General features: G+C 40.2%; 1 protein-coding gene across 1 annotated transcript in view; it reads left to right on the top strand.

Annotated features, from left to right (window-relative positions):
• The first annotated feature begins 817 nt into the window (after window positions 1-817).
• CUBN (cubilin) overlaps window positions 818-17175 on the top strand; it is a 294282-nt gene continuing 277924 nt past the window's right edge. Inside the window, 7 exon segments of the mRNA XM_043967014.1 lie at window positions 818-939; window positions 1586-1715; window positions 2363-2458; window positions 5257-5295; window positions 7389-7490; window positions 8070-8173; window positions 15495-15621. Of these exon segments, the coding sequence (XP_043822949.1) occupies window positions 818-939; window positions 1586-1715; window positions 2363-2458; window positions 5257-5295; window positions 7389-7490; window positions 8070-8173; window positions 15495-15621 (720 nt within the window).

Here is a 17175-nt window from a genome sequence, read left to right as displayed (position 1 = left end):
CTTTATTTTTGTATCTCAATTAACTACTGAGGAGACAAGAGATGTGTTACCCAAAGAAGCAGCTGCTAGGTGCTATCTCTATGGAGAGGTTGCCTCCCAGGTTGTGGTGTTAGTGATGACAAAAGAGTGCACCTCTCCTTCACAGTAGTTGCTTCCCTCAATGTTGGCTGTTGAGCATGGACTATCAGCAAGGTTGCTGATTGGTTTGAGTTATTCCCAAGGTTTTGGAGTCAAGGCCCTGAACTATCCCCATGAGGGAAGTTGCAGTCATTAAATTACCTTGCACAAGGTGCTTCCCTCTCCCTCATGGTGTCTTGTTCCTTAAGCTATGGAGTTTTCATGATGAGGAAAAATAGGTGATAACATAGATGATAGATAGACATCCTAGATTGTCTTTATTAGAGTGATCTCACTTTTTGGGGCTTCCAGATTCCTTCAGTCATTTGAGATCAAGACATGACAGAATTCATTAGGAGAGCTTCTTTGTGTGTGCCTTATTCTGGGTAATTTCCAATGGCTTCTTCTAAAGTAGTTTTTCTCTATTGCAAAGGTCAAACAGATAATGATTAAATCATCCACCACTTGAAGGTAGATTTTGACCTCTTGACAGTTGAAGAACACCCATTTAGATCTAAGATCATTTACGTAAAGTAATGCAGATTTCAGGGAGAAGAAGGACGGATGCGAAAAGTTTGTGGCTCTACAGGGCAAAGTCCAGTTGCTGAGCTTGCTGCTCTCCAAACTCAGACATTTAGCTTGCCAGAGAGCAGGCTCAGTCTGACTTCTCAAACCTTCTCAGGAGGGCTGGCAACGGAGCATGTCTTGGCCAGTTCCTTTTCTTTGCCTCCTGCTTTCTTTATTGATCCTTCCAGGATTATATGGTGAATCTGAGCAACATGAACTGCATCGGCAAAAAAGAAATACTAACTACCAAGCACAGTAAGTACTTCAATGAGCCATTCTTGCAAGTAAGTAAGTAAGTAAGGCAGGCTCACTCCTTGTCAGATTTCATTCCTATCTGGACGAACCAATGCAAAATTCCACCAAAATTCAACGTAAGGAGAACAGAGAAGCAAAAGAAATAGTCTCCCTAAAATGTATGAGAGCACCAATTTCTATAATGTCCTTGGTAGTATGTGAAAATACTTTCTAATCTGTCAGTATTCCATCAGTTAGTTTGAAAATAAGCTAAGTGCTCTTGAAATTCAGCTACCTCCCTGGAAGATTTTTCCCTTAGAATAGTTGCAGAGAAATGAGTAACTGGTGGAGAATCTAGGGGGAACCATTTGATTTTATTTGATGTATAGGCAGGTAACTGGAATGAGGATTAGTAAAGTTTCTCAGGACCTTTGAGAATGCTTTAGATAATTCATGACAGCGAGCAGCTAGGTGGTACAGTGGATAAAGCACAGGCCCTGGATTCAGGAGAACCTGAGTTCAAAGCCGACTTCGGACTCTTGGCATTTACTAGCTGTGTGACCATGGGCAAGTCGCTTAACCCTCATTGCCCCGCAAAAAATAAATAAATAGGTAATTCATGACAAATCTGCATCCTAATGACACTTTCTCTGGTTTGGTAACATAGGCCTCGTATGACCTCAGAGAGGGGCAACTTAGTGTTTCTTACTGGATCTGCCCAAAATATTGAGTTCAGGACTGGAACCCAGGGGAAAATTAGAGTGAATGAAGAAGACCTCGGTGAATGTTTAAATCAGGTATTTTTTTTTTTCGTTTTGAAATTGAATAAACGTAAAGGAAAATATTCCTTGGACTTTGTTAATGGATGTGATGAATAGGGAGAGGGGATAAGAGTACATCTAAAAAATAGGGGTAGAGTAGTGGTCCTGAGCAGGGAGAGAGATTGCAAAGGCCAGGGAAGCCAGGTATAGTCCATAGTTTACAGACATGTGATAATGCCCTAGACTTGGCAAAAAATTCAGAAAGAAATGGAAAGTTCAGTAGTAGTAGTAGAGATGAAGGGGGAGGTGGTAGATGAAATGGAGTGTGGAAGATAGAGTTTAATTTATTTCAATCCCAGTCACAGGCTCCTTACCAGCTGTTATAAGCATTCCAGTCACTTATTAACCTATGCTGGTGGTGTTATTATAGGAATATTTAATGGTAAAGCTATTTAATGCGTTCTTATTTAAAAAATGAAATCAAGTAAAACTTCATCATGGCTATTTTCACTTACTCTTCATGATACAAGATGTCATTCTGAATGACATGATTAATAAAATGCAAGACCTTTGGACTTAATACAGTATTCCTAATTTTTATCCGTATGTAATAAAGTCTTTGTTACGCATGAACGATTTTTCCCAGAGATTTTATCGTGTATATTTTTTTCTTTAAATTTTAGATCCAAAGAAATAAAGATGATATTATAGAATTAAAAAGAAATGGTGTTGGTCTTCCTCACAATGTTTCATATCAGATCATTCACCTCAATTCCCAGGTAAGCCTGACATTTAGTAAATGGCACTTCCCCATAAATTATAGCTGTGAGTAATTTCCTTAAAGTGTGTGTGTGTGTGTGTGTGTGGGGGGGATTGGTTTTGGTCTTCAGTTAATTGTGAGCCTTACCGAGCCAAAATTATAAAAATCTGGGCACCATTGCCTGAGGGCTCCATCTTTAAAGTGAGGTAGGTGAGAAAATAACATGGAGTCTATCAGTGGGGTCTTCTGCATGTGATGGTCTGGTTCTAATCTAGCCAACAATTATCTGAGAGGATTTAAGATTGGGTATTCATCTTGGAGATGTCCAGTTTCCTAATGTCTACAGAGACTGGTGATTGAGGAACTTCAATGTAAAGAAAAATGGCAATAGCAACCACAGCTCCCTGGGGTCCTCCCCTGGAGACCTGCTGCTGCACTGACATTGACCCATTCCTAATCACTCTGTGAGTCTGGCCATTCTTCCGCTTCTGAATCCATCTAACTGTATTCTCATCTAACCCATTGCTCTCCATCGTCTCTGCAAGAACGGCATGAAATACTTTATTAAAGTTTTGCTAAAACCTAGGTCATGTTTTGCACAGCACTCCCCTTAGCTAGTTTAGTAATCCTATCAGAAAAGGAAATGAAGTTAGTCTGGCATGACCTGTTCTTGAGGAAGGCGCACCAGCTATTTGCAATCACTTCCCTTTCTAGATGATTGCCAACCATCTCTTTAATGTTCCTTCCTGGAATATCCCCAGGAAATGAAGTCAAATTCACTGGTCTATAGTTTGCAACTTTGTCCTCTTCCCTTTTTTGAAAATTGAGACATTGGTCCTTAATCAGTTTTGTAACATGGCTCCCATTTTCCATGATCTTTCTGATCATTGCTCAGCAAATAAAATGCACTTGCTTGAGATCTTTAAGGACCTCAGGTTATCATTCATCTGGGTTAGGTTACTTGACTTCATCAAGGACAGCTAGGTCCTTTTTCACTTATCTTGGTTACCAACCCATTTTTTTTTTTTTTTTGTGAGGCAACTGGGGTTAAGTGACTTGCCCAGAGTCACACAGCCAGTAAGTGTCAAGTGTCTGAGGCCAGATTTGAACTCAGGTCCACCTGACTCCAGGGCCGGTGCTCTATCCACTGCGCCACCTAGCTGCCCCTGCAACCCATTCATTTTTATGTTCTTATTTCCAGGGCAAAAGTAATTTTCCTTTGAAGACAAAAATTAAAAGAAACAAAATATGAACTGAACAGCTCTGTCCTTTCTTATTGACAGTCTTCATTACCTCATCCATCCCAAGCAAAGGTCCTCTCCATTCTTTGATCCTCCATTTCTTCCCACCCCAATAAAACTTTTTAAACCCTATTTTTATTGTCCTTAGCTTTTTCATCAACCAGCCTCAGCTCAGTCTCATTTTTAGAATTCCTCACAGATTTTCAAGACCATGCTTTTGTATCTGTTTTCTGTTACCTGGCTTGGATTCCATCTTTTATATATTTCATTTTAAAATCTAAGTTGGCTGATCATTTCCCTATGCATCCACATCAATCTCTTTGGACAAATCTCATTTCCCATCCTTATTGGAATTGTTTTCTTTTGTGTTTTCATACTTTACGCAGTGGATTCTTACCAATTTTCCCTCTAGATCATTTGAAATTTACTTTTCCTGAAACCTAGGGTAAATTTCAAACCAAGTCCAAACTATTTCTCCTTCTCTATCACAAACTCTGGGATTCATTTTCCTTCAAGGATCCCATCAACTAGTTCTTCTTTGTTAGTGAGAATCAGATCCTGAGTAGAATTTTCCCTCAATAATTCCTCCATCTTTTCGAAGAATGATACTCTCACCAAGTCAAGTCAAAGCATTATTTTCTGTTTTGCTTCTGATTGAGAGAGAACTACTGAAGATGTCTATATAATTGAAGCCCCCCCCACCCCGTTGTTGCTTTATCATGCCTCTGTTCTGTGCTTTTTATGTTTGCCAGACTCCTCATCTGTTTTCTCTTTCTGTCCAGGTGGTCTGTCGTGTACTTGTTTGATAAAAATCACTTCTTCCTCCTTTGACCATTGCCCACATACTCTTTCTGCATCATGCTCCCTCCTTCTAGTTCCTGGATTTCCCAATATGAGGACACCTTTTTAATATGTGCTGCTACCCCTCTCTCTCTTATATATCCTGTTTCTTTTAAGAAAGGCATACCTCTCCAGAGACATAGCCCAGCTATAGGTTTCATCCCACCAAGTTTTATTGGTTTCAGCTCATCTTTCCAGCCTTATCTAGTATCTTGACACTTGACACATTCCATATCCCAACCAAGCTTTACCATTCCCAACGCAGACACACTCTGGACAGATTCCTTCTATAAATTTGGTTACTGCATTATTTATGTCTAGAGTGTTTTCTTCCATTTCACCTGCTGAGTGCCTGTCTCTCCTTTAAAATACAACTCAACTGATTCTTCCCTTAAACCCATTCCCTGCCCCATCTCCCTTAGATAACAACCCTTCTACCCAGACTACTTTGTTTTGTAATTACAATGCACTTAGGTTTCCTAGCTGTGTTTGTGTTATCCCCTAGTGGGGAGAAAAGTCCTTTCCATGGGGAAAGGACTGTGTCTTATCTAAATGTTATGTCTTCTGCTATGTGTCTGACACAGTCACTTGTTAAGTAGACACCAATAAGTGTGCAATCAAACCGAGTTCATGATTTTAACAACATATGAGTATTTGGTGGAGGTCTGTGAACTGTGATCAGGTAATTTATGTCTGAAGCACGTTTATTTTCCTTTTTTTTTTTTTTTCTGGACAGCTTGTGGATCTTGAGATGAGATTTCAAAGTTTGCAGCAGGTAAGCACCATGTGTCTTAAACACAAAAGTTTGTGTTTTGCTTTGAATACACAGTAGCATCCTTGCTAAAGCTGATGTCAGGGGACAGATTCACCATGTCACCTTAGAGCTTGATTAGGAATGACGTTATGGCTCAAGGGACTTGAGAACATAAGATTTTCCATACTGAATCAGCTTCATGGCTCATCCAACCTGTATTTTTGGAGGCCATAATTATCCTACTTGACGTAGACCTCAGAGGATAAGAATGTATTCCAAAACATCCTAGTTTTTCTTAATAACCTGTTATAGGTCTCTCATCCATGAGTCTACCTAAGTTTTCAGCTGGTACCACTTATGGGGGATACGGAGGCTAGAGCAACAATGTGTCCTAGAAATTTATTGCCTACATGTAAAATAGAACTTCTAATTTCATGAAGTCTGTCTCCTTCAAGCTAAAAGGGCTACTGTCTCATTCTGAAATGGTGGTATCTGGTGGACAATTCTATGTTTATTCTATCCATAATTTTATTGAAAGAGGCAATGTGACAAGGATAGAAGGGTGGCTAGAATTAGGAAGACTGAGGTTTGAATCCTGATGGGGACATTTACTGACTGCTTGGCCTTGGGCACGATATTTAACTTCTATAAGCTGCAGTTTGCTCATTTGTATAGTGGAGATAATAATGGCTGTAGTAACTACCTCATAGAAGTTTTTTGTGAGAGTCAGATCTCTGGAAACCTCAGTCTTATACAGAGTGTACCAAAAGTCTTAATCAATTTAAGCTACTAGAGCTTAAAACTAAGATTTTTGGTTTACCCTATGCATACACACATATGTGTGTATGTGTATGTGTATGCATATGTATACTTGTATATATGTGTATGTATACATATATATGTAAATGTATATACATACATACATGTGTGTATGTGCCAGAAATTTTTATTAGTGTTTTAAAAGGCTTTCACAATAGTGTCTCTTCTTAGCTTTCATATTTCTGGGGAAAGGTTGAATAGATGTCCCATTTTTTGCAGTTTAATTGCTTTAGAGCAAGAGTTAAAACCAAAGTAATCAGCCTATTAGACTTGTCCTTATATCTAGACAAAGCTCTTCTTTTGTAGAACAAATAACCTTTCAAGGAAATTTAAGAGAACAACCAAAGAATAATTCTTCCCTTCTTTCTCTCCCTCAGAGGGCCCCCCCACCCTCACCCCTTTAATGGAAGTATGGTTAGACAAATTGATTCCCCGGGTGGATCACTTGCCATATCTTTAGGAATTTCTCATGAATCCAAAGGTGCTAAAAGTCTTAGGCTAAAGAACAGATATTTAGCATTCAGGAAGACTCCTGCAGCTTGTCTGGACAAAGGTGAGTCTGTTTTGAACAGAAAGAAATCACTTGACCAATGAAGTGGAGAGCTCATGTAAATCAGACACATTTTATTCAAAGAGGTTCAGGATAAAAAGAGTCCAGTAAGCTTGACCCCATGGAAGGAGGGTAGCAGTGGTGGCTGAACAGATTCCAAATGCCCCGCAGTATGAAGGACAAGAATAACACGGAAATGCAGATGGGGAATTTTCATTTGTTTCCTTGGTCCAACAATAACTTCTGTGATCAGTGAATGCCCCGATTGAGGCCACTTAGATTAAAATTCCCATTTATTCTTGATGTCTAAATATCTATCCCTTTAGGTGGGCTGTGCTATTCTTTTTGTTTTGTTTTGTTTTTTTGTTTTTTAGTGAGGCGATTGGGGCTAAGTGACTTGCCTAGGGTCACATAGCTAGTGAGTGTTAAGTATCTGAGGCCGGATTTTAACTCAGGTCCTCCTGACTCCAGGGCCGGTGCTCTATCCACTGCGCCACCTAGCTGCCCCTGGGCTGTGCTATTCTAAAGACTAGGGTGAGGATCTATTCCCAACTATGCTGTGACATTGCTAATATAATTCATAGGGATGAAAAGAGAACTAATTGAGGAAGAATTGGGGTGAATGAACTGAGATTTGTAGGAAGACATGCATGACTTTCTAGGAATAAGAGTCAGTGCCCATCTGGGCATCGTGCGAGTGGCTGTGCCCCAGTCACCTTGCCCTTACTGTACTTGCTTCATTCAGACGGTTCAAAGGAAAGTTTGCAGCAGCAACCCGTGCCAGAACGGTGGGACCTGCCTCAATCTCCTGGATTCTTTTTTCTGTCTCTGCCCCTCAAACTGGAAGGTGAGCCCCTTTGTTTCTGCTTGCCCAGACGGGACAGAAGGAAACAGAAGCCACGCCTCCCTAGCATGATCGGGACACGTTTAGTTCTCAGTGGGGTGTCCTTGAGCTGTGCTGACTGCTCTGTCATTGGAGCTGATTATAGTTTTCTATCCCCAAAATGAAAACAAAGAAAAATCGGATTAGTAACTCAGTGAATTGCCAAGAAATATCAAGGGCAATTGTGCCTGTGTATATCAAAGATGCTTCTAGGTCATGGTATTTCCACTGGCATGAATGTAAATTATCGAGCCTGGAAGGTAGTAAAGAAAACCCCCTTTCCTTGGTTTCTGGTGATGATGATGAGAAAGTTATTAGTGGATACTTACCCTCATAATGCCTAAATCCTGGGGTGGGGAGGATGAGGGCTCATGCACACAGGAAGGATTGACACATGATCCACGTTGGAGGGGCCATTGCTTGGAGCCTGTGTCAGTGAGGGCAGGTCTTTGAAAGTACTGTAGATGCAAGATTGATTTTGGCACAATAAAGCCTTCCCTTAATCCCTGCTGGAGATCGAATCTAATCTTTCTATGAACTCAGGGCCCTGTCTGCTCAGCGGATGTCAACGAGTGTGAGATTTATGCTGGGACACCCTTGAGCTGCCAGAATGGAGGCACATGCTTTAACACAGCAGGAAGTTACAGGTAATCTTGGGTGTTTTAAAAAAAAAATCAATTTTTCTTGGGGAGGCCTGTGTCTTCTTTCTGTGAGGGGGTTGGGGTGAGCGTGTGTGGTGGGGTGGTGGAACCTGTAGATTTAGAAGTAGTAGTATCCACTGATGGTAACACGTCTTTGTTGCCAATGTAATATAGCCATCTCGGGGGAGATGCTTAATGTTGTTTAATGAAAAAAGAGCAACCATCTACCCCAGAAAATGAATATCAATCAGAGGAATCACTGAGGTGGTGGTCGCTCACCTTCTGATTAAATAATTCCAGTGACAGGAAGCTCAATTCAAGAAGGCTCATTTCGTGATCCTAGAATTCTAATCTCTTGAAAGTTCTTCCTTCTAGGATGCCAGAATCACAGATTTACTAGAAGAGAATTTAGAGGCCCTTAAGCACAACCCCTTCATTTTTACAGATAAGGAAACTGAGGGCCAGGAAGGTTGAGTGACTTGTCTTGTCAAGCCAAAAATCTGATTACATGGAATTTTCACCTATTACCTTGGGCTCTTCCCTTTGGAGTTTCATAGAATTAATCTAGTCCCTTTTGAAATGACAAAGAATTTAGAGATAGCAATCTTGTTTATCTCAATTCTCTTTTCCCACTTAAATCTTGTCCTTTTTATTTTCTTCACAAGTCATGCTTTCCCAGACAGGTCACCATCCTGAATGATGAAAGGGCATAGTTCCTTTCCTGGCTGTAATGAACTGCCCCCTTCGACATGATTCTAATCAGACTGATCCCTGGGGCTGTACTTGTCAGTGACTCATCCCAACAATCCGACCACCTTTGTCTAATATCCAGATTCCCAGAGAAACATGGAGACAAGTAAAATCCTATGGGGAGATACTACTCAAGTACACAATGGATTCATTAACAGAGGGAGACACCAAAAAGATACGCTGGGTGGAGTTCTTTCTAAACCTGTCTCCTTCTAAGTGTAGAGTTCGAGTCTTGTTCAACTCTGATTTTTCAGCATTCTGAAAACCAGTGGATAAAGTGCATAACCTAGAGTCAGGAAGACTTGCTTCGGACACTTAATAGTTGAGTGACAAACCACAGATAATAATATCATCTATCTTACAGAGTTCTTATGGGGATTAAATGAGTTAACAGATAGCTAATGATAGATAGGTAGATAGAGAGAGAGTAAACCTTTGTAAACCTTAAAGCACTATATAAATGTTAGCTTTTATTAGTTATATTATTATTCTTGTCACCACCCCCACCCCCACCACTACTGTCAGACCTTTCCATTTACTACTAGTTGATAGAAACTTACCCAAACTGTTTTTGAGTAGTTATGGTGGCAAATGAGCTGTTTGTAAGACAGCTCCCTTAGGTGTATAATTCCTAGCTATTTGGCATCACCGAATGTCAGGGATGAATTAGCCTCCCCTTCCCCCACACAAAATATATGACAACTGGTTAAATAGATTTTCCTTTGCTTTCTTCTTGTTGTTTTTTGTTTTGTTTTTGTTTTTGTTTTTACGGGGCAACAAGGGTTAAGTGACTTGCCCAGGGTCACACAGTAAGTGTCAAGTGTCTGAGGCTGGATTTGAACTCAGGTCCTCCTGAATCCAGGGCCAATGCTCTATCCACTGCGCCACCTAGCTGCCCCCTTTCCTTTGCTTTCTTTATTCCTGCTTCACATTTACTTTATTCTGGTTTTTCTTCTCAATTCAATTCAATCCACTTCAATTCAGCAATATTTATTAAGCACCTTGGGTATGTAAGGCAAGAACGACATCTCTCATGCTTCTTGTGACTTTCTTGTCCCCTGCTTTCTTGCTTATTTACCAAGGAACCTATGCATTGGTACTTGGCTTCTTATTCTTATTATGCCTGGTTTATTGCCTTCCTATCTCTGGTAAATTCTCCTTTTACCCTTTGGCTCACATATTAAACCAATAATTATCTGTCTACAACTTCTCCCTATCTTTGAATTATACTATGGAATGTGTCCTTGCTGAGTTCTTCACTTTGTGTCCACCCCTCTTCCTCTGTGGGCCAGGTGAGACACAGAAGACACCTCACCTGTTATGGTCTTATCTGGGGCTGCTGGCGGATGTTCATTGGTGGTGGGATTCCAGAGAAGTGCATGTGGGATTAACCCAGGGTGGGAATATTTCCGTTGCATTAATGTGCTCCAATTTGTTTAATCATTCCTCAGTTGATGAACACTTACTTCTTTTCCATTTCTATTAGTACTATTCGGTCTGCTTTTCAAGACTTCTCTCAGTGGGCTTTAATTTCCTCTTCTTGTTGCTTGTTTTACTTTGAAAATTATTCTCCTTATTAGAGAAAATGGAAGCAAAATACTGTAGGAGTTTAGGAATTCTGCCTTGTCAGTATCTTTCATTAACACGAACATATTTATTCCCTAAGGCATGGTCTTATTCTGCTTGTTCATCTTGTTCTGAATACATGTCTATTTTATACACACACACACACACACACACACACAATTTTTTTGCAAACCTCAGCATGTTCTGGGCTTTAGCCATATTTCTTTGAAATTGTAGGAGGAAAAGACCAAGAGTTCAATCCACATATAAGACCAGAAATACTCACTTTTCTGATAATTCACAATAAAGCCAGCAGCTTTTGATTGAAGATGTACTTACCACAGGCTGCCACTGCTTTTGTAATTCACACTTGGGTGATATCTGGGGCCTAACCTTTGCCTTATCTTTAACTCTGCAGAAAGCATGATCTCTTATTCTCTATCTAGAGGAGTTTATTCCTTGCAGATATCCTTGATAAGAAGCCTCAGGTCCAGATATTACTTCTACTTCCCAGCCTTATTTAGCCTCATTCACCCCCGAAATGTAGACTCAGTTAGTGTCCCTCTTTCATCGGTGGTATGTTGGTAACTTGAGATGCAATGTAGCTTATAGGCTATGGAGGGAGTTCCTAACTCTTTCTGTGCCATGGGTCCCTTAGGCAATCATGTAAAGCCTACAGATTCCTTTTCAGAATGATGCCTTTAAACTCACAAAGTAAACAAAGGATTACTAAGTAAGCCAATTATATTGAAATATAGTTACACAAATATTCAAAGACAAGCAAACAAATTCATAGACTGCAGGTTTAGAACCTCTGAACTAAGCAAGCCGGCTAAGACCTAGTTAGGTGACATAAGTTCTGAAAGTGGGAAGAGACTAGTATATTATGCTAAAGCTTTCTACAGTGCTTTATGATTTTATTCTGCAAAATGGAAAAAGAAAACAAGTCTTTTCAACCCCCACAGCTATTTGCTGGCATTCCACTGGGGTTAGCTTGCTTTGTCATTATGTTTAGGGATTTCAAAAAAATGTCCCCATTCAATTCATGCTCTTTGTACTCAGCAGTTAAAACTATTGTAGGGCATAGAGACTGGATTTCCAGGGTGGTTTGGTTATTCCTAGACATTTAAAAAAACCATTATTTAATAACAAAACTTGAGGTGATAAGTCATCTCTGTGGTCCTAGGCCTCAGTCTATGACATTAGGGTTGTGATTCCCTCCTGTAGGGAAACCATTAGCTTCAGGGATCTAGCCCTGGAACCTGAGTGAGGGATAAAGGGGGGGGCGGGTCATGTTACATCACTTAAAACAAATTTCCTAGTTTTTAAAAGGGAACAGTCCTACCAATTGGTCCAAGTGGACCAATATATAAGCTTCTTTTTGAAGACATGAAGAAAATAGCAAGATTTACAAAGGCAAATGCTTAAATGCTTGCTTTGTGAAATTTGCATGATGAAACTGTAAAACTCAGGATCCTTACTTGAGCTCCATTAATTATGTGAGATTAAAGTGTCCTTCATGGAAAAAAAAAAAGCTTGACTGAGCTTAGAAAACCCTTTGGGAAATATAAGCAGAAATCCAGCAAGCACACATGCTGCATACTGAGCAAGTTTTACGCTGAGCACTGAGGCTCAGTCACTGAGAAGTCAAGGTTCTACCGCTTACCTTGGGAGAAAATCAAAGTTGTGCTGCTCCTAGATCAGGGGTGCCTAACCTTGTGTGTGCCAAGGATTGCTCAGGCAGCCTAGTGAAACCTAGGGGCCCCTTTTCAGAATAATGTTTGTTGCCTACCATTCATCACGGAAGGAAATGTGAAATTTCAATTAGGTTAATGGAAGTAAAAAGGCAATTTTTGTTTCCCATCCAACTTCACAGGCCCCCTGACATCTGTCCACAGACTGGGGTTCTGTGGCTCCCTTGTTATAGAAGGAGGAATGGGATTCATGATTGTCAACTCCTTAAAAAGATACAGTGCTTTATATGTGCTAATGAATAATAGGCCCCATTCCACTCTCCCTGGCAAAACGGTAAACATTTCTACCTCAGAGGATAAGGAAAATAGCAGAGTGAAATCATTTATTATCATTGAAGCTCTCTCTTGTACCAAGAGGCCTTGCCCTGAGCAGTTTCAAAGGGACCATGCAATAATATTTTACTACCTCTCAATGCTGTTCTGGTTTCTGCTCCTGAGAGCAGGCTCTTATTGTTGGCCTGATTACTTTGGATTTCATTCATCCCCTGGGACTGGGACTCACGGCATCCAGCTATCACCCCTAGACCTTTGACTCAGTTTAAAAGGCTTTGTAGCATTTTTCATTCTTGGAGAATCTGAATGATGGAGGTGGGGGAGGAGGGGAGGTAGATTTAAAAACATTTGTAAAACTAAAAGGATGAAGCTTAGGCCACCCTTGATTTATCAGTCAGGTGGTAGTTAGGTTTTAAAGTGTGGCCTCTATATGAGTCAATCAGCTAGTTAGCTTCTTGTATTAAGACGGTACTGGGTATGGTTCACTTCAGTTAAACTCTAACTGCTGAAGTATATTTATTTGGCTTCTCTTGAGTTGCCAGATGCTCTTGGACTTGGGGTACAAGTACAAAATGTAACGTGTTGGAGGTTTTTTTTTTTTTTGGGGGATGATGATTACTAGCTTGGAACTGCTGCTCCTTGATCAACCACTTTATAGTGATGTTCGTTCAGTTGTGTCCAATGCTTGGTGATGCCATTTGGGTTTTTCTTGGCAGAGATACTGGAGTGGTTTGCTATTTCCTTCTCCAGCTCATTTTACAGGTGAGGAAACTTACGCAAACAGGGTTAAGTGACTTGCCCAGAGTCATACAGATTATAACTCAGGTCTTCCTGACTCCAGACCCGTCACTCTAACCACTGTTACAGCCTGGATGTTCTGTTTGGGGTGTATGGGGTGTTCAGGGAGTACTAGTACCTCTGGTATGAAGACTTGTTGAATCTTTTTCAGGGCTGCTCATTTATTTTTGGCATCCACCTTCACCCAACTCTCACCTGTGGCTCCAAGAAGCTGTAGCATATACATTGGCCACACCCAATTAAACTCTCCTGGCAGGCAGGCAGGCTAAACCAGGTTGAAGGTAACTCATGGGGGGGGGGGGGGGAAGGAGGGGGAGAGACAGAGACAGAGAGAGAAAGAGAGACAGAGACAGACAGAGACAGAGAGAGGGAGAGAGGAGAGAGAGACCTATATATGGGTCTGGGGATTCATAATTGTATTTTCTTCCTAGATCCAGTGATTTGTTGTCATTAGTCTATGGCATTGACTTCATGAGAAGGGCAACCTTGGAAAACATGAAAGTATCATTTACTAATGAAATAGCTCTTAAATCATTATATTTGTTTTGGAGTATCTGTGCTAATGCTGCATTGGACATCTTTCTTGTGTTACAACCTCTTTTGATTTTTATAGTCCTTGCCTATTGATATTAGGAACTCTCCATGTTTGTTAGCATTCAGATCTAACCAAAGCAAACACACTGCAGGATGTGATCTGAGGAATATTCTTCCCAACTCTCCATGGTCCATAAATATCTCTTCCACCAGTTTACCGTGGTATTTAAAGTTTCCACTATTAGAAAATCACTTTTACAGGTTGATGGCCTTATATTATGGATGAACAAAAGATTCCCTTTGTGCCTGAAAAGTTATGTTAAAAAACAAAGGTATAGGGGCAGCTAGGTGGCGCAGTGGATAAAGCACCGGCCCTGGAGTCAGGAGTACCTGAGTTCAAATCCAGCCTCGGACACTTAACACTTACTAGCTGTGTGACCCTGGGCAAGTCACTTAACCCCAATTGCCTCACTAAAAAAACAAAACAAAACAAAACAAAAACAAAAAAAAACCCAAAGGTATAATCAAATTTTTAAGAAATCATCTAACAACTTAAGTATCATTTCTTCTACCATCCTGTAGATATAGTATAAAACCAGAATTTTTTGAAAGTTAAAATATTTACTAAGACCCCATTTTATTTGATTATTTATCAACTAAGCTACAGCAGAAACAAATCTACCTTCTGCCAACAAAATGGTTATTTAGTTACCATCAAATATCTAGAATTGTAGAGTGTTACAATTGAAAGGGAATTTAGACTTTAGTCCAATCTCATTTTATAGATGAGGTGAGAAAAGGGAGGGCTAGAGAAGTGAAAAGACCTTGGGGTCAGTTGGGGTAAGGAAGTTCAAGTTCTGAGTTCAAGTCCTCCTATCTCAGATACATAACACATTCCATAGGGAAGATCACAGAGTTTGGAGTCGGGAGCTAGGTTCAATTTCTTGCTTAGCCACTTTATTATTCGGGCAAGTCACAACCTCTCTGGGTCTCATTTTCTTCATCTGTAAAAGAAGGGGGTTGAACTAAATTGTATCTTGTATACGATGAGAAAGTTGTGTTCCTAAGGCCCTTCTGGCTTTAGATATATCATCTAAAATATGTGATACATATTAACTGTGTGATTCGAGGCAAATTACTTAATCTCTTGTCTCAGACAACTCTCTAAGACTAAAGATTGCAGGTCAGTTGCTGATCTGTATTGGAAGATGGAGTATTCTCACCAGGCATTCTCTATGTCAGTGTAATCATAGGTCTTAACCAAAAATAAAATTTAAAAAAAAAGGATGTGGGTTATATAGAATATTACCAGTTCCTAGAAATCTAATCTCTGGAAACTTTGCCTAGTGACCTGGCATATTTGGAATTTTCAGAGTCAGTCTGACCTTGATAAAGAATCAATGGCCCCACTGGCATTGGATTTTGCTTGCTTCCACATTCAACCCACTGGACCATGCAGCCTCTGTAAATAGACTTTCCCCTCCGAGACCTAAACCTGTAGCTCTTTATTGTTGGTCTGTTATTTCATGGTTAGCTGTTAACATCCCCTGACTTTCAATTCAAATTATTTTTTATCACAATGCTGTAAAATTGAACGTATGCTCTTGAAGGTTTTGTGGCATGATGGCATGATGGCATGATGTAATCAACAGCTGTACCTGTAAACCTGAGAACTATGGACCCCAGTGTGCTTCTGTGTATAATGACTGTCACCGTGGCTCGAAAGCTCTTTGTACGCATGGCATCTGTGAGGATTTGGACCGCGAGCAGGTTGATGTGGTGAGATATTTCTTGTAAGGCAGCTCTTTCTCAGGGATAACTCTCTGAGGAGTTTATTATACAGAACATCAAGGACTTCTAGTTCCACTTCATGAATCTCAGAATCTTGGCCTCTCCCCTCTTTTGATGACTAAAAATGACACAGTGCCAAAACTATACAAACACCAAAATGACACAAATACTTGACTCTACTGGCAAGGTATGGTTAATATGAGTTTCTGGATTTTTATAGCTGATTTTTGTGTACATGTGAATACTGGAGCCCCTGGCCTTCCCTGAGGGCAGGCACTATTTTCACCTTTGTCTTTGTATCCCAGTACCTTGAATAATAGGTGCCTAATAAATGTTTGTTAACTAATAAGCCATGTGGAACTCTGGATCCTGTCAACCTTACCAATCTCAGGATAAGTTTGTTCTAACTCTAGTAAGTTGAGCATAACCTTTGCCCATCCGTATTCCCAGTATATATGCAGACATCATATGGACTAAGGCCAGAAACCCTATTTCATTTGACTGCCCTGATTTGTGTGGTGCCTCCTCTTGGAAGGAATACTTCCCAAGGGGTACCTGATTGCCAATAACATGTTGGTAATTTGTTAGGGATTCTCCTAGCAATAGAAAGAAATGGAGTCCATCTGGGTGGCAGAGAAAAGAATCCTGAGATCCAGAATGACTATATTAGGATAGATTAGATAGTAAATACTCTTGGAATGAGAAGCAATCGAGATTTTCGACTGTATCTTCTGAGGGTGCCTAGTACAAATTTAGCACCGTGTCTTGTAAATGGCACGTGCTCAAAAGATAGCTATTGAGTAAAGGAGTGAGTGAAATCAGAGGCAAAGATATCTCAGATTCCTACACTCTGAAGACAGTAGCTGATTAATTAGGCTCTTCCATCCATGGGTATCTATTTTCAGAACGTTTCCAGGTTCTCATAGAACATGTTTGAGAAAGTGGCAACCTCTTCCCCGAGCTTCTACTGGTTTCATCTTTTTAGGTGACCTCAGATTCTGGTTTTGAATGTGTTTGGAAGAGTGTGTACTAAAGAATTAATTTTGTTCTGTTTTATACTGCTAGGGTTTGGTTCTGGGGGATGTTGGGTCTAAATTCATGATGGCCTGTATGCAAATGTGCAAAGTTAAATGAAATCTCAGCTTCCAATTTATGGGAGGATGGAGTTGAGTGAAGTCTTGTCATTCTAGAGTACTCTGGAGGAGAGTTAGTCATTTTTTGGCAAAAACATTTTCAGTTCTATTTTTTAAAAATGCATTCCACATTTTAGTCATGTGACAGCAAACTGCTCCCTCCAACTTCCCTGGGAAGAGGAGAACTCTCTAAAGGAAAAACAATCTGAGTTGACTTCTAGGAGCCTGTGCCTACATGGGTGTTTTCCTCTTAAATACAGAGTAGACTGTGCTGATTGGCTTTAATTATATTGAGTTTCAGGTCTTGATTGTTGTTGCTTTGTCTCTGGCATCTTTTGGGCAAATGATAGGTTTCTTTTACTTTTCCAGCTAGGATGTTTCCTTTTTTGTATGCTCAGGCATAAATGCT

The sequence above is a fragment of the Dromiciops gliroides genome, chromosome 5 (assembly GCF_019393635.1).
Source record: "Dromiciops gliroides isolate mDroGli1 chromosome 5, mDroGli1.pri, whole genome shotgun sequence".
NCBI classification, from domain to species: Eukaryota; Metazoa; Chordata; class Mammalia; order Microbiotheria; family Microbiotheriidae; genus Dromiciops; species Dromiciops gliroides.
This window is presented reverse-complemented; position numbering and strand designations above follow the sequence as displayed.